The 19,743-nt window shown below is 39.5% G+C and overlaps 1 protein-coding gene across 8 annotated transcripts in view; it reads left to right on the forward strand.

Moving 5' to 3' along the window:
- dlgap4b (discs, large (Drosophila) homolog-associated protein 4b) overlaps positions 1-19,521 on the forward strand; it is a 139,964-nt gene extending 120,443 nt beyond the window's left edge. For 7 of the 8 annotated variants that reach the window (XM_026168451.1, XM_026168450.1, XM_026168452.1 and 4 more), the window contains 6 exons: positions 9,437-9,876; positions 10,488-10,576; positions 11,902-12,374; positions 14,427-14,518; positions 16,545-16,715; positions 17,596-19,521. In XM_026168451.1, coding sequence (XP_026024236.1) covers positions 9,437-9,876; positions 10,488-10,576; positions 11,902-12,374; positions 14,427-14,518; positions 16,545-16,715; positions 17,596-17,829 — 1,499 coding nt within the window. In that variant the 3' untranslated portion in view covers positions 17,830-19,521. Of the gene's footprint in view, positions 1-9,436; positions 9,877-10,487; positions 10,577-11,901; positions 12,375-14,426; positions 14,519-16,544; positions 16,753-17,595 lie in introns of all 8 variants that reach the window. The other variant, XM_026168449.1, reaches the window with a different exon arrangement.
- Positions 19,522-19,743: the final 222 nt, after the last annotated feature.

Below are 19,743 nucleotides of genomic sequence, written 5' to 3' on the forward strand. Positions count from 1 at the left end.
ACATGCTGCCTTCATGGTAATGAAACTTTTCAGTGCTACTTGGGGATTATTCTGTAGCTTCAGTCTACATATTTTAACCAAGGATTTGTTTTTTGTTTTTTTGATTAAACGTGTTTACTTGTGCATAAACACAATAGGAAAAATTAGCTTGTCTGTTGTTTTGTTTTTCAAAAAATATTGCATTAAAATTTACAAAAATTAAAATTACATTTGAGAAATTAAATCCAATTTAATTTCTGATTATCAGAGTTTAGAGTGTAGACATCAGATAGAGTTGCTTTTTTTGTTGTATAAGAAGCAATCAGATATTTTTCTTAAAAGGGTCTTTGTTGCAGTTATACTAATACTTAATTTACTTGTGCAAAATTTAAGGCATTATGAATATGGTTGTGTAAAGTATATTTAATGTCCAAAAGTGTCTAGAATTGCATTTTAGAGCAGTGGAACAGAATTAAAACTAACACTTTCATTGGCAGCAAGCCTGTGATCTTGCAAAACTTTACAGTTAGAAAAAGAAAATTTCATTTTAGATCTAATTTTATTTCAGTTGTTGTCATCCTTACTGTATTTTTTTATGTCTGAATTTTAAAAAATAAAATAAAATAAAATAATTTTTAAAAGTTGTAGGACCTTGCCGATGCTATTATTAGCATTTAAAAATGGGGGGAGAGAAAGGAAAAGAAAAAAGCTTTTGGTCTTCTGACGGTGGTGATAGAATGTCCGAGGTGCTCCTGAAGGCATCAAGTAGAGCTGCCACCACGCCTCCCTGGAGCTCAGAGAGACGCTCCAAACAAAAGGCAACAAAACCCGGCTTTTCGTTTCCACAGGCGTGACAGGTAGTGCGTGTCGACAGCTGTCATTGAAACAATCTAAGTCTTTACTCAAGACACTTCGTGTGTGTTTTTGACTGCGCTGTGAGAACAGGGTAAGTAAACTAACCGTTCTCAGCTTACTGTTTACACGTTATCATCAATTAAGCTCAAGTTTGGTGTCCCGGCTTGTTCGGTGACAGGATGACGTTTAGCTGTTGCCCACGGAAACGGACGTATGCTTTGTGGTGTTAGGACGATAATTGAGCATTCCCGTTGATAGTTTGTCCTGGTGTTTCTGAGCATAAGTCTAAGTGGACGGCTAAATGTATTCACTTGTCTTCATTAAAATTGGCCTGCACAGGGGGATTATTTAAGGGCTGCCCCAATATTCGCCCAAATGTTGGTTTAGAGCCCTTTTCGGGTTACATTTAAGGTTCTGCAGTTTTGTAACTGTGAAAAATCTGTCTGTGTCCTGATGATGGTTTCGATGACAAGGGAGTGGTGGTCATGGTTACAGGCAGTGTTGTGTGTTTCTTGTGATGTTAATGGATTAAACTGTACATAATCCATACTTTGCTGATAAACCCAGCATCACAGTTCACCTCATGCTGTTTCTGAACCATCAGTGTCACTTGAACCAGTTGTTGTTACTGATCCAGTGTTTATATTGGTTTCGGCTGAGCTGGAGCTGTCATCCACTATGTTCAGTCTTTCCAGTCTTTATTGAGAATGTGGTTGTGTCCTGGTTTATTAAATAAGCATTTTGGGATGAAGATTAGTGTGTTCTTTAGTAAAGTTGTGTACCCTTTAACATGATGGATTATATGCTGGATTATAGCTGGTGTGCTGGTATCTTAAGGCTTTGGTTTTTACCTTGTTGTGTGCTTAATTATTTAATTACTATTGCAATATTCTCCCTGAGGGGGAACTTTAACTCACTCAAGCTTCTAAAACGAATTGATCAAATGTTCCAAACCCGATGTTGGTAAATGCCCTTCAAACAGTGGTAGCTTTGTGGGAACTACCAAATAGTAAAAAGCTATTTAGAGAAAGGAGATTGCTGTTTGTCCTGTAGCACATGTCCCATTTTTCTTTTCTCTCAGTTTGGGATTTATTCTTTATTCTTTAGTTAAGGTTTAATAAATTGGGATGGTTTTTAAAACTGATTTATATCCTCCTAAAACCTCAGCAATTCTTTTTTTTGTCCTCTGTTAGGGATATGAGTCTAAGACCTCTACATCAAGCACCATGAATGCAATCTATACGAGTCCTACTTTACTGTCAAGATGACATCCTGGTCTTTCTATTTATCCCAATTTGTTCTCTGTCAATTAAATTTCAATCATACTGAAAACTGGTTGAAATAATTTTTTGGGATGAAACATGAAAACAGGACAATACTGACTGAGACCACCAAAGAGGTGGTCCTCAAGCTACATCAAGCTGAAAATGGGCAACCAGGTGCTTTTAAATAAATAAATAAATAAATGTCAAAGCACACAAACCACCTGCAAAGGTTTATCTCTGAAGGTAGCATAAAAACCAAACATTAAAAACACCAGCTTAAATCATTCTTCAGCATATCTGTGTTCACAGCATGACTCAGATAACCTATGCTCTAAATTTACTGGCTCCTAGTTATAGATCGAGACAGATTCTTCAAGCTTACTCACTCCAGAGTAATACTTGATCTTCATGCCTCAGATAAGGATGGAAAGAATAAAGCCTTCTGAAAGGTAATGTAACAAGGCTGCCTCATTCTGCTGATGCAATAGAAATTTCCTTCACAGGCCAGTGTCTTGTGCGGCAGAGCCCTACTTTTTACAGAAATTCTTATCCATACAGTGGGGGAAATAATTATTTGATCCAGTACTGAATTTGTAAGTTAGCTCGCTTCCAAAGAAAGGAGCAGTCTCTAATTTTTATGGTAGTTTTATTTTTAAAGGAGAGAGACAGAATATCAACCAAAAATCCAGAAAAAAAACACATCAAATAAAAGTTACAAACATGTCGTTGAATGAAACAAGTATTTGTTCGCCTACAACGCAGCCACAATTCTGGCTCCCAAAATTTCTCTATATGCTCACGTGACAAACAATTTACAGTATATTACAGATACTACTAATCTCAACTTGTTTTGTGTACAAAGCACTTCTGTCAACAGAATCAATTTCTTCCATTCCAACCTTTCCGCCAAAGTGGGAAAGACTAAAGAGGTGTCAGAGTATGTCATGGGAACGCAAGACCATCAACAATGATGAGAACGTGACAACTGCTCGTGCGATTATTCAGAACTGGAAGAAATATAAAATCGGTCACAATCATGCAAAATTTTTCCTCGTAGGGTGAAGATGATTATGAGAAAGATGGTGGATCAGCCAAAAAACACATGAGAGGAGCTTGTTAGTGATCTGAAGATAGTTAGGACCTCAGTCACCAAGAACACCATCGCTAACGCACTATACTACATAGGAATGTAGTAATATAAGTTTCTCCTGCTCAAGAAGTTTGACAGTGAACATCTAAATAATTCAGTGAAAATTTGGCAGAAAGTGCTGTGGTCAGATGAAACTCAAATCGAGCTCTTTGGCACCAACTTGACCCGTCGTGTTTGAAGGAAAAGAAATGCTGAGTGCGATCCAACGAACACCATCCCCGCAGTCAAGCAGGGAGATGGAAACATCGTTTAGAGCTATTTTTCTCTTAAGGGTACAGGATAACTTCACCGCACTGGTGGTTGAGAAAACTGCCATAACTAATAGAGACTGTTAACCTCATTGTAAGTGAGCAAACCTACAAATTGAGCAGCAGATGAAATAATTATTTCCCACACCGCTATTGTGTCTCAATTGAAGATTAATCTAATTTTTTTTTAACAACAACAACAATTGATGCAGCATGTTGCTTTCAACCATAATGCTGAAATTATCTAAAAAAATCTAGATATCAAAACATTTTTTCAGCAATCTACTTTTTTTTCTCTCTCTCCTTTGTTAATTTTTTTACTCCAAAGACCAGCTATATGTTTTTAATTCAGTGCATCCCTGTTGAGGGTTATTTTGTGTAACTAAAAGGCAGCAGTTTTTTGGCTTCATGTCTGTTTTGTAGCTCTTTTCTGCAGTTCTGAACAAAAGCTTAGGGTTAGAAAGAGCTGGCTGCACTTTTGTTATACGATTTTAAAATAAGATGTTTCTGTTTCCACAGCTGTGTATGCCTGTGTGGCTGAAATCTTTAACCTAAGCAAGTACAGGAGACAGTCTGATGAGAGAATGTGCTACTTGCTGTTCCTCTGTTGTTAATGCGTTTCTGCACTGCACTCTTTCTGATAGCAACAGGTAGGGCTGCTCAATTAATCGAATTTTAATCACGATTACGATCTGGGCTTTCAACGATCATTAAAAATGACTGAGCCGATTATTAGCCCCTCCCTCATTTATCCGCGACACCTTAAAGGCCGGTCCGTGAAAATATTGTCGGGCATAAACCGGTCCGTGGTGGAGACCGCTGATTAAGAGGACCCGAGGGAAGCTCGGAAAGCTATAGTTATTTGGAGAGGAGAGTGACTGCCGTTGGTTGAAAAGAGTTTAAAAAAAAAAACTTCAGTGGTGTTGCACACCATTTTATATTATTATTTTAAAGTCATTGTTAACCCTTTAAAGCCGGTCAGAGCAGCACGCTCCGTTTTGCGTAACTATTTTTAAATCCCTGTAGAACCTGAACCGTGTAAGCTAGCGCAATAATTTGTTTTGCATATGAAACCGGAGGAGTTGTACTTACATCTGATGCCATCAGCTTGTCCTCGGTCACGGTTTCGTTCCACATATAGCTTTGCAAAAATTGCATAAAAAGCGCTTGCAGGAACAAAAACATAATATTCCAGAAACACGCTTTGCCGATCCATCAGCTGTTCGTAACACTTCCCACAGTGAAATGATGCACATGCTGTTTTCTTTGCAAATTTGCATCATAGGATTGTTTTTTGTTTTTCCTGCAGTATATAAAAATTGCTGTATCTCCAAAATAAAACTATGAAGACACTCAAAATAAATTTCCTGTGGTGGGAAACTATTTTTTGCAACTTTATTGTATTTAAAGTTTTGAGGGATAAACCTCTTAAATTTCTCCAAGTAGAAATATATGCAAACAAAACAAAAGCGATTTTCAATTTTTTTTGTAGTTTATTGCACTTTTTTGCAATTTATGTAATTACTATGCACTTAATGCATACATATATTAAAATATGGGCTATAACAGTTGTATTGATGTATAGCAACTTGAAATGCTCCCACAAATGGCACTACAGCATGTAAAAAAAATAAATAAAAATAATATAAGCTCTGGTGGACTTGGTTCTATAGTAGGTCTTAAAGGGTTAAATAAATATCGTCAAATAATCGTGATCTCAATTTCAGTGAAAATAATCGTGATTATCATTTTTGCCATAATCGAGCAGCCCTAGCAACAGGCTTTCTACATCTGTTTTCTGTGCTATCATACAGTTGACTTTTTACACTTTGCTCATTAAGCTGTATGAACAACAGTGGATTGTGTGGGTAAACTCTAGACTTGTTAAAAACCGGTTGTGTCACTCGTGTGGTTATGGATGCCATTGTTAATCTGTATGTGGAGGAATCTGCAGTCTCGTGGGAACACTGTGGCAGCGACGGTGCTCAAAAAGACACGGGAAAAAATGTTTGACAGTTTGTCAAGTAGACACAAGGTTCGACACAAGGCCTTCCTACCCACTGCCCATCTAAAATATACAGTCTTTGGAATTAATGTTATTTATTCGACAACATACTGATTGTATTTGAGTGTCCCGTTTGTTGTGCGCAGCTCTGCTGATTTATCTCCTGACTAATCTCAGAGGCAGATGTCAGTTATGACAGTTACGTGAGTAAAGCAGATTCGGCGGCATTAAGAGTTAAGAGGGTGAATTCTGGTCAGATGACGAAAGCGTGATGTGACACTTGGAGATCTGCGGGGCAGGTGTCCAAAGACAGACATGCACACTATCTATGCCCTCTAACACCTCGTCACGGTGACAGTTACCCCGCACGCTGGGATGCATTAGTAGTGCCAGCGCACCACATCACACGCTGTGCTCTGCCTAGTGTCTAACTCGCGTTAGAAAAAGGAGAGGAAACGTGGACTTTTCAGCTGTATCAGCGAGGATGTTGGTCATTCTTGGTGGATAGTGACGTGCATAGCTATGATGAATGTTAAAGTGAACGTTTCTTGAATGACATTTGTTTGACAGTGTTTGTGTGCAAAGATGCCAGACACTTTACAGTTTTTGTTTTGTCAGCTTTCAGGCTAGCTCAGAGTTGGTGCCTTCCATCTTTGAAATGTGTGTTTCAATGCATCAACTATCGATGCATCAGCTCAACAAGAAGAACCGTTACAAGTTTTTAAGGCTGATGAGGAAACTCAAATCTGATATTTGTTAAGCTCTACAAATGGCTGATTATGCAAAAGTCAGCGAATAATTGTGCTGAATAATCGTGTTCTCGATATTGACCGTTATGACTATTCAGGCTTTCGCCATATTGGCAACACCAGTGGATCCTTTATTGTCAGTTTATGTTTCCTATTAGGAAAGGGTGTGTAAAAGGGTGTGCATGTTTGCACTCCTGTCTGTGAAAGGAAGAAGACACGCTCTATGTCTGGAGGTGGGCCAGTTTAGGTGTGGACTGGGTATCATCTCCGCTGTTTATTAATGCTGTCATTGTTCAGGCTTCTCTGGAATGTCATCTTGAGTGCATCGCTGTTTAGTGTCACAGCGGGGACAAAGGGCAGCAGTCACAAGCGAGACTTCTTGGCTGTTGACAGGTATTAGTCTGTCAGTAGGAAGTATTGTATTTTCGATTTTTCCAGACGTTTATCTTCACAGTCCTGAATTACTCCATACAGACTTTTTTGTGCTATTAAATAAAGTAACAGCACTGTTTTTAGATTGGAAAAAGAACTCTCTGTATTCATACATCTTGGACTGCCAGAAGGACCTTAGATCTAGTGACAGTCCAGTACTTCAGGCTGGTAACTGACAGCAAATTGACAAAATTGACTCGCACTTTATCAGATTAAACTGACTCAATAATATGTACAAGGTCAGATGAGCTGTGAGTGTGTGTATGTGAGTGTTTGGAGGTAAAGATAAGGAGCAGAGTGAACAAATGACCCTTTTGTTAGTGATTCAGAGCAGCTCACATGTTTGCTGCAGGGCTTTTTAAAAACCCTTCTTGGAATTTTGACCGCAGCTTTCAGTGAAACCTGATGAAGCATAAAAAATGTTGAATGGAGTTCACCAGATGCTGTTGTGTTGTTTCTTCTAATCTAAAATGTAAAATTTAGCACGTGACTATATGAATCTGTGATCATGTCCTGCTGTTGTGCCACGTTTTACACTTTGATTAAGTGGTAGTGAAGCTAAGCCTGACTATGATGTTAAATAGGCCAAGTTTAAATTTATATTAAGGCGTTATATATTATATCTAATGCATGAGTTTTTGTGACTTTTTGAGACTTTCACATCATCAGTGTGCTTTTAACAAATCTGATACAATTAAAACTCATATATGCAAATATTTACTTGATTTTATTTTATTTTATCAGAACGTAAAATAAAGTAAACAGTCTCATTTAAAAAAAATTGAATTTTCTGGCAATTATTTCATGGTTCAGGCTTTAAAAGGTAAGTTTCTTCTCTCAACTTCAAAGGCTCTTCTCAGTGCCAACTCTCTTCCGTGGTTTTTTCCTCATTCCTCTGTTTTTCCTCATGTGATGTCAAATAAATCATCTATTTGAGGGATTACACAGCAACCAAAGGGTTTACAGTGCTACAGTAACATTCCCTGTTTAGATTAGACATTTTTAGTGGTACTCCATCGCACTCTGCCATTACTGTGTGTGTAGCATGAGGGGAATAGTGGTCTCTTCTACAGAGTCCTTGTGTTTAAACTAACTATAGAAGCCTGTGAGTGTGTTTACATGATCTTAATGGGAATCTGTAGCCTGACTGAACATCTATATAGCTTGTGATTGATGACTGGATTATACGCAGCTCCAGAATGGCCAAATGTTCTATTCTTAAAAAGATTTATATCACAAATTCTTCTTCTGATTTTACTAATATAGATCAGAGGGAAATGAAAGCTATAAAGAAAACTGAATGAATGGCCATGCTAGCATTGAATCATTGTGGTCTAATAGGCAGAGGGCAGACGTTGGTATGAGCTGGAAAATCTGCTTTTTATATTGCGTGATGGTCTCATGTTGTGTGGATTTCATGTAAACTAACACAAACTGTTACCAGTATAAGGAGCTTGGCTTGAGAATTTTAACCCCTGTATATGGTACGCTGCCATGTGACCATGAAACTGGAGCATTGCGACGCGGTGGAGTATTAACACACAGCTAGCATATTTGTTTTGTTGGTGCAGCATTGAACATGTCAAAGCGTACAGACGCGAGCCCCTTTCAGATGAGCGCTTCTTTCCATTGATCTGATGGCATCTGAACGCGTCGGCCTAGATGAGCGTCTGACTGGGCACTCTGGTTACTTTTCGCCACGGCAATCTAACTCGCTCAGTCAGAGTGTGAGGTGCGGAGGGAGCTACTGTGTCACATGCAGCACGCACACGCTTACATTGATTTAGTTACTGAGATCGATATTAACATGTATAGTTACACTTAATGAGTTAATGCTTACAGTTTTCATTAATATAGGTGCAAAAAGTATTTTCTCACGAGTGCAATGGTGCTCTCCACCACTGTCACTGATGTATCTGACAGAACATTAAAAGTGACCTGTGTCAGGGTCACTGCAAAAAGCTTATGTATCCCATGTTTGAAAAGCCCAGCTGCTTGCTTTTTTTGTGTCTTGCCAAATTGACATTTATTACTCAACATGCTGTAACAACAAGCATAAATGCACTATTAAAGCTGGTGGAAAGAGAGAATATTTTACTTGTAAAGGTGTTGTAAAAATGTTAATTGCATGTTATCTCTTACTACACAGATTTTATTTGAGTGGTTTTCTCCCTCTTTTGTGCATACATTCTCTCTGCGTTATCTTTTATGACTGGAGGGCATTTTTGGACTGTCATTAGTGAGCACTGCAGATAAATCTATCTCCCTCAGCTGTTCTACCATATTTGGCTTTGAGTGTCAAGTGGCCAGCAATTGGTTTACTGATTTCATCACCTGTCTTGTGATTGAGTCTTTGAAGCACACGGGGTGTGTGTGATTTAATTTAGCAACCTTTATGGGATGATAAGTTTGTTCAATTTTCTGCCTGATTAGATTTTCCACTTAATGGGATGCTTCCCCAGTTCAGCTGTAGCTCCAGCTTTCATGCAACAGTGTCTCTGTGTGTTTATATGCAGCTGAAGAGTTTTGCTTTGGACATGTTGAGAAAAGTGATTAGCGAGTTCTTAGAACTACCCTGATAAACAAATGGGTAATGCAGTAAGCTGTTTGCAGTTCTACTTGTGCATTTTATTATCATTGATTCCTCCTTGTTTTGTGTTCACAATCCCTAGAAGTCACTGGCCAGTTCACTGAAACTCTTATTTATAATCCTTCTCTTCTAATTTCTCCCTCTCTGCTCTTTTCTCCTTCAGTCTCCTCGTGCATAACCACCTGTAAGAAAGCAGCTCCTCCACCAGTGCCACCCCGTACAACCTCCAAGCCCTACATCTCAGTGACCGTGCAGAGCAGCACAGAATCGGCCCAGGACAACTACTTGGACCAGCAGGACAGGAGGTCAGAGGTCAACAGCCAATCTAGCCACGCTCAAAGCAATTCTTCTGACAGCCTTGACAGCACCCGTGCCAACAGCCTGGCCCGGGGCATTCCCCGCCCTCCGCACATCATCCCCACTCCTATTGCTACCCCGAGAGAACCAATTGCCCCCGCTACTGCAAATGCTTCCACTGAGACAAGTGACTCTGTAGTCCAGCACGAACCCCTAAAATCGGGATTTAATAAAGGAAATCTTGCAGCAGAGGAGCCCCTAGTAGTCCCGGTGCCCAGGCGGAAACTTTCCTCCATTGGCATACAGGTACGACAGGGGTGGCTGTACCACTGTTGCACAGTTGTGTAGAAATCAGACGTTAACTACACATCTAACACAGAGCGGTGCCAATAGTCACATCCTTGACTGAAGTGTAACTCGTTTTGCCTGCTGAGCTTGAATCCAGGAAAAAGCTAATTTTGTTCATGATCTCTGTCTAAGTGTTTCCCATCAAACCTAAAAGTATGCCTGGAAGTTAAAGGTGTCATTACTGTGACTCTCGCCCTCTCATTACACCTGGCGAGAGCAATCTTTTTATTTATTTTATTTTTTTTCTGTGGTATTGAAGCCAAACCACATATTTTTGCTTCACCTTCTTCTCACTTTCTGTTCTGAAGCGGAAATATTTTATCCATTTTCCAGATCCGGCTCTCAGTGACTCATTTAGAACAACCTTTGGTTTCGACATTGTATTGAAACCAAGCATAAATTATACAGGTTTTTTTTTCTTTTCAGTTTTTCCACTAGTGTTTTGTTTTGTCACTCTGGAATGCCAGCTAGTAGCCATTGCTCGGTGCCATATTAATTGATTCGTGATCGTAGTTTTGACAAAACATTTGACTATATTTTTGTTTGTGTCATTGTTCCTTACTTTTCAGGTGGACTGTATTCAGGAAGTTGCACGAGAAGAGACTCCTCCCCTGACCAGATTTCAATCAATTGGAGTACAGGTGGAGGACGGGTGGCAGTAAGTCCTCTTCCTGTCCTTTTAACAACGTGAGGAATTTATATTATAGCCACACATACTCCTCTGACTGTTCTTTCCCTTTCCAGGAGCTTTGTAGATGTTAAAACACCCTCATTGTCTTTGTGTGTTGTGTTTTCAACATTGAACCATATTCCTATAATGAATATTAACTACTCAAAGATCCCCCCCCAGGCATGTTCAAATAAACAAAAATATTAATCATGTGTAATGTAATGGGGGGGATTAATTACTCACCTAGAAATTCTTAAAAGCCTCCTACATTGAATTCAAATTGTCAAATATGAAGCTATTTTTTGTCGTAATTGAAAAGTTTAATTGCTGGTTGTAAGGCTCCTCATTCATTACTTTCTGTGAGTGATAATTGTGCAGCAGACCCAAATTATCTTAGTTTGCTAAAGTCTGTCTTTTGAACTCAACTTGTAGCAAGTAAATGTGAAAATAGTCTTGAAGTGTTGGACTGTGAACATGCATAATGCAGTTAAATGTGAAATGTGCACACAATTTAAACTTGCCACAGGGTGATGACTCACACTTTTTCTACAGATTATATTCAAGTGCTGCAGACAGTCTGGAAAGTGCAGATTGAGTGTTTTACGCATTTATTAGGCGTGTATACAATCAGGTATCTTGTATAGTAAGTGACTGTCTGCTTTCTTGTCTCCTTACAGTCTTTTGCAAAGTGCTTGAATATAATCAAGATAACAGAGAACAGGGCAAATGCACGTCTGTCTCTGGCAGCTAGTTTTGGCTACGCACCGCGGGAAACTTTAAATATGTCTCTGTTTAATGTGTGGTTAAGATTCATTTGTTTGGTGCAGTGCATTCTGTGACCTGTTTGTATTGTGCTATGTGACTCTGTTATGTCCGTTTTGGTGCAATGATTCTGTCATTCTTCAGGGTTTTTTTTTTTTCTCCCTCTTCTTTATGTTTCATTATTTGACTGAACGCAAACCTCCTTATGTTCATTTTCTGACTGATAACAGTAATGCTCAGTCATTGCATCCATCATATCTAATCAGCCTTAGAAAAACAAGAAGCTAGAGTTCCAATCCTCACAAATCATTTGATGCTGGTCTGAGTGCATCATAATGTATGCAAGGCCCAGACTCCATTATATCCTCTGTATTTATAATGTCTACATTAACCAGTGGAATTGGCTCACTGTTTAAACTAAGAAAGACCTGTTTGTTCCAGTAAGGAGTAAACAGGTTTTCTTTGTTAATGCTGTGCACATAAAATGTCACAATGTTCTTCTAATTATGAAAAAAGGCAAATTTATCACAGTGTCAAATACTTTTTTTCAGGCTCAGTCACTCCAGCAGCATGGCCTCAAAGCACGAAACAGACTCAGACACGCAGGACATCTCTATCATCTCCCATGTAATTAATGCCAAACCCACTGAGAAGAAAGTCATGGTCAATTGTGCCAGTCAGTCCATGAGCTCCCCTCCTGGACGAGACTCTTTAGACAGCGCCGACCCCACCTCTTCACCTCCACCTCCCAGGCAGATTCTCAACCGCTCCACCACAAGAAGCAGCTCTTCCTCTTTTTCGGAAAGTCTGGACCCAGCGTTGGACCCCTCTTCTCTTCCACCGCCAGACCCCTGGCTGGACAGCGGGAATAACAGCAGTGTCCCTCAGAGCGGAGGAGGGGGAACGCTGTGTCGGAGGGACGGCCAGTGGTTCTTGAAGCTACTGCAGGCCGAGACGGGACGCATGGAAGGCTGGTGCCAGCAGATGGAACAGGAAACCAAAGATAACCAGCTCTCAGAAGAGGGTAAGGATGGCAGGGTGCTCACTGTAACACAGTTTTCTCATTGTTTAAGTACCTCTGCCAGCTGGAGAAGGTTGCAGAATAGAAAAAGCATAAATCAGTTTACTTTGTTGTCTCAGATATGGTTTTGGTTGTGTTGACACATTTTGTTATTGTCTGGAACAGAGAGTGTTAAATTCACAGCAGAGCCTATGACTCCTGGGTATTGTTGTATACCACAATGGCAAAATTACAGGAAGAAAAGCAAAATTTCTCAGAAATAAACATGAACTAATTAAACCTCGTGACCATAAACCAAATTCACAAGTTCATTGCACTACCAGTGATAGTTTTGTGTGCAGTAACATAAAGGAAATTGTTTAAAAATTCATACGTAAATCAATCGGGACACACTCCTGAAAAACATCATAACCCTGCGATTGCTCTGGTTTCCTCCCACACTCCCAGAATAATAGACTGAGCTATGGTGGCCATAGTTTTATCGGTCACATAAACCTTAACTAAACAGTCAGTTTCTCCAGGTTAGCTCTGTGATGGGCTGGTGACCTGTCCTCTCCACTGCCCTAAGTTGAATGAATGGATGGCATATTCCAAAGATATTTAGGGTAATTGTGTCATGGCATATGTCTGTGTAGGTTCTCGTCCTGGTCATCGTTATTTAAGTAGATTAGAAAGAGCTTGAAAAGAAAAAACTCAACTTTTTTGAGTTTATTAAAGACATTTCACCTCTTATCTCAAAAACTATGTTATGACATAGTTTGTCCAGTAGGATGCGCTCTTACTCTAGTATTTACAAGAGTCAGCAGGAGTAAGCAGAGTCTGCAGCACATGTAGTTGAGTCCACTTTACAGCTCAGCAGACCGTGGTGCAGAGGTGATTAGGGCTTTCATAGCAGGCTAAGTTGCTAACTGTGATCAGGAGTAGCTTTTTCATACATAAAAATGTTTTTAAGTAAAACATGTTTGTTCTTTATAGTTTTTCTTGCAGATAAAGTGGTTGCATATGTGTTACTGCATAGGGATCTTTTTCATTATAAGCTAGAGATACAAACACACAATTAAAACACGTTTTTTTTCCATTTAAAATTTGAAACTTTCTATCTATGGTTGACATAGCCATAATTTAAGCCAGAAAGTTCCAGAAAGAGCACGCCAAGGCTAAATGTCAAATCACTACCGAAGCGCTTCAGCTCTTCCAAACGTCTGTTGTTGTCTCGCTCCGGCACTTGGTGTGGAGCTCCGTTTATAGGGTCTTGCCTCAAGGCCTCTTCTCACTCTTATCAGAGTTGCACAGCATGGCAGGGATGAGGCGGTAATACCTGGGGTTACCGCACACAAACGGGCCTCTAATCTCCAGAATTACACAAATCTAGTCTGGACCTGATTAAACCCCCAGATTAGATTAATGCCTCCACATCAGCCTGTGGCATAGAGCAAATACACACAGTACACACAAGCAGGGCTGTAGGTGGTCAATATTCAGACAAGGCCCTTTCCTATATTTGACTATATATTTGACATATACTCAGGTGTGTGTGTGTGTGTGTGTGTGTGTGTGTGTGTGTGTGTGTGTGTGTGTGTGTGTGTGTGTGTGTGTGTGTGTGTGTGTGTGTGTGTGTGTGTTTTACAGTAAATGCAGTGATTGAATAGAAGCCGCAATTTTGTCAGGACAGATGTTTGTCCTGATTTTGACAAAGCAAAAGACTAGCATAGTAACAAGTGACAGACAGAAGGCTGGGGTATCTATATAGGCTTACATTACTTTAAATAGAATCACAATGTCCAATACACTGTAATCCCCTTCATGACATCCTGTGGAGTCTGTTAGATTCACTGTTTCCTACACCTACGTCTAGACCCTAAAGTTTTGCTTTGTATGATAATGTTCTGCACCAAAGAAAAAAACCAGCAAGTGTTTACCCAGTGAGACCAACTGTATGCAGGTCAGTGTGTAAAGTGCCACTATGAATTCTGTCTCTACTTTAGGAGGTAGAAAGAAAGAAAAGAGAAAATCTTCAATGATTGTTACATTTTTTTTTTCTTTCTCTCACTGTAGTGCTGGGGAAGATTCGCAGTGCAGTAGGAAGTGCCCAACTCCTAATGTCTCAGAAGTTTCAGCAGTTCCGGGGACTGTGTGAACAAAACTTGGTGTGTACATGGCCTTTCTGTGATGATTCCACTTTGCAGGCTCGCTCACGAGACTGAAAGTCCCAGCTAGTTTCTTGTACCCGTTACCAATTTGGGAATTTGTTGGGGTTTTTTGTGTGTCCACAGCAAGAGCTGCTTGCTTTGATGATTACAAAAGCTATCGCACATATGACAACTAATCTGATATACAGCATATTAGGCCTACACAAAACAAGTCATTGGGATCAACCCACACAAAAGAAAAGGAGCTTAAAATAAAGAAATAAGCCCTTGTTTTAGTGAAAATGGCTATATACCGCATCCTTTACAACAAATGCTGCAAAGTAAGAAATATAGAGCGACTACGCGGTTTATCTAGAATATATGAATATAGATCACAGCAGTGATATAAAGCTGCATAAATGTAGTGCACAGAAAAAGAAGGCACAATCTAAAAGCCAGCCTTCCCCAAGCATTACAAGCAGTGGCTGTGTGAGAGTAAAAGATCTCAGAGCAGCCTTTACTTCATATCGGGCAGTATCTGCAGGTTTAATCAGCAGAATAAACATAGAGGGAACAGTTTGATTTGACACTAGATGCTGAGTGGTTGCCTTCTAGATCAAAGTACTGAATTTATCAACGTGGGAGTTGGAAATGTATGATGTTATTGAAATGACTAAACCGTGCTGCGATAGTAGTCCCTCCAGCTCAACAAAAAGAGTTAAGCTGTGATGTAGCTCCCTCTAGTGCTAAATATGAAAACAACAGCTTTTCTGTGCCATAACTCTTGCTGGTCAAAGCAGGCAGTGCTATTATGCAGCTTTTGTCCTCCTCCATTGATACTTTTTTTTAAATTTAATAAGAAGATAAAACTCTTGAGAATTAAAATACCTTTTGTGATCGTGTGTTGGCCAAGAGAGGCAGCGGCTTAATCAGCAGAACATTACACACACAACAGGCACACATTTGCATTATAAAATAATGGAGGCTCCTGGTTTGTTCCTCAACATCCTAACCCATTTCCTGTTATCTGAGGGTGCCGGTTTGGGTCTTCTTCCAGACCTTGTCAAATTGGTGACATGTTTGAATAACTTGCATATGGTTGTTTGAGCTGATGATCTTGGAATCTGCATTGTCTACATATGACTCTCAATCTAAACTGTAAATAGCATTGTTGTAATTCAGCTAAACACATATTAGCAGCAGTTCTTTCAAGCCTCAAAGGAGGTTGGTTTAAAGCCAAAAGAAGGGGAAGGGTCTGTTATAGTTTAAAAGAAAAGAAAAAGGAGCAACCAAATAAGCTTTCCGGGTAAGAAACAGTGCTCATTTTAAAACCAAACCTACAGTCAGTGCTATCTACTTTCTAGTCAAACAGCTGAAGGCTTCCATGGACAGTGGTGGTTCCAGCTGTGGTGAAACTACAATACACTGAGGTCCTGAGGTTCCAGTGACAGACGGAGTGTGATGTAAAGAAACCATCCCACCAAGATGATGGCACATCATGGACATAGATACCGCCCTTTTACTTGCCAAGATCATCTCAAATAGATTTAGCCAACTTTTACATTTTCAGTGGTTAATTTTATTTGTATTTATTTATTTTTCATATAAAATTTGTTTTCCATTTTCACACATGCATCATATTCCTGGACAAGACTTCTCTGGTACACTGAAAAGGTTGAAAACAGGCAAATTTGTCAGAATCCTTCTTTTTTGGAGCTTTAGAGGCTACACCGTGATAGCAGGAAAACAAACTAACCCATAACCAGAATGAGTTTGATTCACATTCTGGACAAAAACTCCAAACTCCAAAAAGAAGTTAAGTTGTTTGGGCTTAAGGGTAGTAATAAAAAAAGAAAAAAGAAAAAACTGTTTTATTTTTAACAAGGTTTCATCAGCTGTGTAACACTTTGTACACTTACGCTTGACTGCAGTCAGCTTTTATATCTCATGATTCTTTTCTCATTGTAATATTCATTACAGTGTTATATAGATTACATGTATTGTATTCTTACTCCTCAATCATTTTCATCTCTCTTCTGGTTAGAATACAAATGCCAACCCACGCCCTACAGCCCAGGACCTGGCTGGTTTTTGGGACCTCCTTCAGCTATCCATTGAAGACATCAGCCTCAAATTTGATGAGCTGTACCATCTCAAGTCCAATGACTGGCAGCCCGTGACATCTGCAGCTGCCCAGTCAAATTCTGAGCGGAAGGTACTTCCCACCCCTGCTGCCCAGTGCCCTGGCTGGGGTAGGAAAGCCGCCGAAACCGGCCTCTCTCCTCCCACCACCACTACCATTGCTCCCACTCTTCTTTTACCCCGCATCCCCTTCGTGGGATGAACTCTTACAAGGCCTCCCTGTCCAAAGGGGCCAGAGTGATCCCTGTAGGCATGCATGGAAAAATTAAAACATCTCAAAGAGGGCTGACGCTTGTGTGTTTTTATGTATGAAGCCCTACTTTGAGCATGCATGTGTCATTTTTCTGATCTGTGTGTTGCAGCGAAGCATGGCTGAGATGCGCTGGTTCATGTGAAAGAATTCTGGCTTTTGTTATTTAAAAGTCTGTGTGCTTGTGTGTCCTTTGTTGATTGTTAATAAGTAACTGTGTGTATATGTGTCTCTGTGCCTGCATCTTTATGTCAGTGGCTGTTTTACCTGTCTCTGAGGTGCTTTTGCTTCTGTTGCTTGTCAGTATACGTGCATCGGGTGTGTCTTGTGAGCCTTATAATTCAAACTTAATGTAAACTCCCCATCAGTTCATGTTACCATTTCATGTCTTTGAAAATTTATATTCAAATGACTGTTTAGTCTTTTTTTTCTCAGTGTCTGTTTTTCAGGTGTCTGTACTGTCAGTGTCTCTGTTTATCATGTAAAATCACTGTTATTTCAATCTTAATTGAAGAGAATTAGCCCTGTTGTACTGTCTTGTCAAAGTCCTGTCTGCAGATCTTGTCTAAACTGATGAAAGACCTTGATGTTTCTTGATTATATTTTCTCACTGGATGATATCTGTCTTTTTCCCCCCCTTATCTCCTCTTTTCACACATTACTCTTCCCTCTCTGTCACTTTCTGTCACTCCCAACACGACAGGACGAGGAGAAGGCGGCGTCAAAGAAGCCTGGTAAGGTACGACCACCGCTGGGCCGCGAGAAGAGTGCCGACTCTTCATCCAACTCTTCCTTGAGCTCGGCAGAGAAACAGCGACAAGAGGCTCGCAAGCGTCTGCTGGCTGCTAAGAAGGCTGCCTCGTTTCGCCAGAACTCGGCCACAGAGAGCGCAGACAGCATCGAAATTTACGTCCCTGAGGCCCAGACTCGTCTCTGAAAGAAACTGTGAGAGAGGGCCGTTGGGTTGGAACAAAGGACAGTTAAGTGTCAGTTAAACACCTGGAGAAAGGAGAGGAAGCTTTTGCAATGTAAATGAGTCATCTCAGTGAAGATGGGTACGGGTGGAGGGAAAAGAGTGGGAAATTCCTGAGTTTGGAGGGTTTTGACACATTCATACAATAATAGGCTGGTCCTGGTGACTTCAAATGAGCAAACAAGTCATTGAATATTTCTCGGACCCAACGGACTTTGAAGCAGCAGACTCCTCATTTGAGTCTTGCCATTGAAAACCTCAGCTGATGAACTTTATCTTTTCTTGTTACGGTTCTTGATATCATCATAAAAAATTGTTAATGAAGGTATTGTTATAATGACAATTATATCCTAAAGAATCTATATGAAGACTGTTTTAAATGTTCCTGTATCTCGGCTATAAGATATTTTAAGCAGACAGAAGGCAAGCGTTTATGCTTTTCTGTCTTCCATCGTCCTGCTCTCTTCCCAGACCATTGGCCATCTTGTAGCTTTTGCACAACACCGCCTTGTGGCCATCACAGACACTGCACACATACCACAAACTCACCTGTGTGTCTTCCTCCTATTTATTTGTTTGTTTGTTAACTTTCTTCATCATTTGAGTTATATAAAAATCAGTTTAGATCAGGTTATTACGAATAGTTTTGGTGTGATGAAACTGAAAGTCAGGTTTAAAGGGGTATTTGTATAGGTAGCAGTTACCTCTTACGTATGTCCTACAGAGTCGATTGTGTCAAAGATGTTTTTTAACAAACTTTAGGTTTAGTGTCTGAATAGATTTTGAATGAGAACGCATCCCAATAATCAGGCAAAGCTTGAGGACATTTTAGGATACGCACTACCGCTCGAAAGTTTGGGGTTTTTTAGAAATGTTTTTGTTTTCTTTGTTTTGTGAAGAGAAGCTCACTTGTTTTAAGCTAATGTAGCACTGACCAGCAGAAATGTTATAATTGGCAGCAATTAATTACAATTACCAACATTTCAGGCATACATACCTTCACTCCTGTGTTCTAATGGCATGATCCCTAATACCAGTTTGTCATATTAAAAGAATAATTATTAGGAAACCTCTTTCAGTTATGTTAACATAGCTGACAAAACTTGTGCCATTAACAGAAGACATTACATTACATGCCATTACATTTAATGTTGTTTCTTTCACTGTGGATTAGATGTTTTAAAAAGACATTTTAGATAACTAAAATTAAAACAAACTGGGGGGAATTTAAGACTATAACTGAAACAATTTTGTGAACTTGGAACACTAATAAATATATAGAAATAAATATATAGAGGAGAGATCTTTAATTACTATCTGTTAGTTATGTCAAGAAGAGGCTTTGATGTGTTTGAAACTCAGGATCTCTGGACACTGTGAACCAGCTGCTTTCAAAAAGTTATGTGATTTTATTGTAATACCTGGACTGATTTTCCTAAATCTTGTCTTTTATTTATACAGTCCATATAATATTAATTTAAATGGACACTAAACCTAAACATTTTCAAAGAATAGAAATTACCGGTAAATTGAAATAAGAGAATCACCCCTGGGAAAATAACTGAAAAACAAACAGTCAAAATAAAAGGTAATTGGAAATGGCTGAAGCAGGTCCAGATATTGTCACTTAATAAAAACATTTATTGATTCATACAATGTTTTGTTTTTTGTTTTTGTTTTTTTACTACTCTGAGAAGTGCAAACCAGCTCTAAAGAGAACAGAAAGAATGAGATAAAACCCTGTAGATCATTGCGCTAGGAGATGTAAATCACTCATAAATCAGAGTTTCTAGTCTTCTATTGGCAGCTTTATGAAATGGTTCCCATAAGAGCCAAATCATGTTGGTTTGTGAAAAGAACAGTACACACTGTTTAACT

This window comes from Astatotilapia calliptera, chromosome 5 (assembly GCF_900246225.1).
Source record: "Astatotilapia calliptera chromosome 5, fAstCal1.2, whole genome shotgun sequence".
Taxonomy (NCBI): domain Eukaryota; kingdom Metazoa; phylum Chordata; class Actinopteri; order Cichliformes; family Cichlidae; genus Astatotilapia; species Astatotilapia calliptera.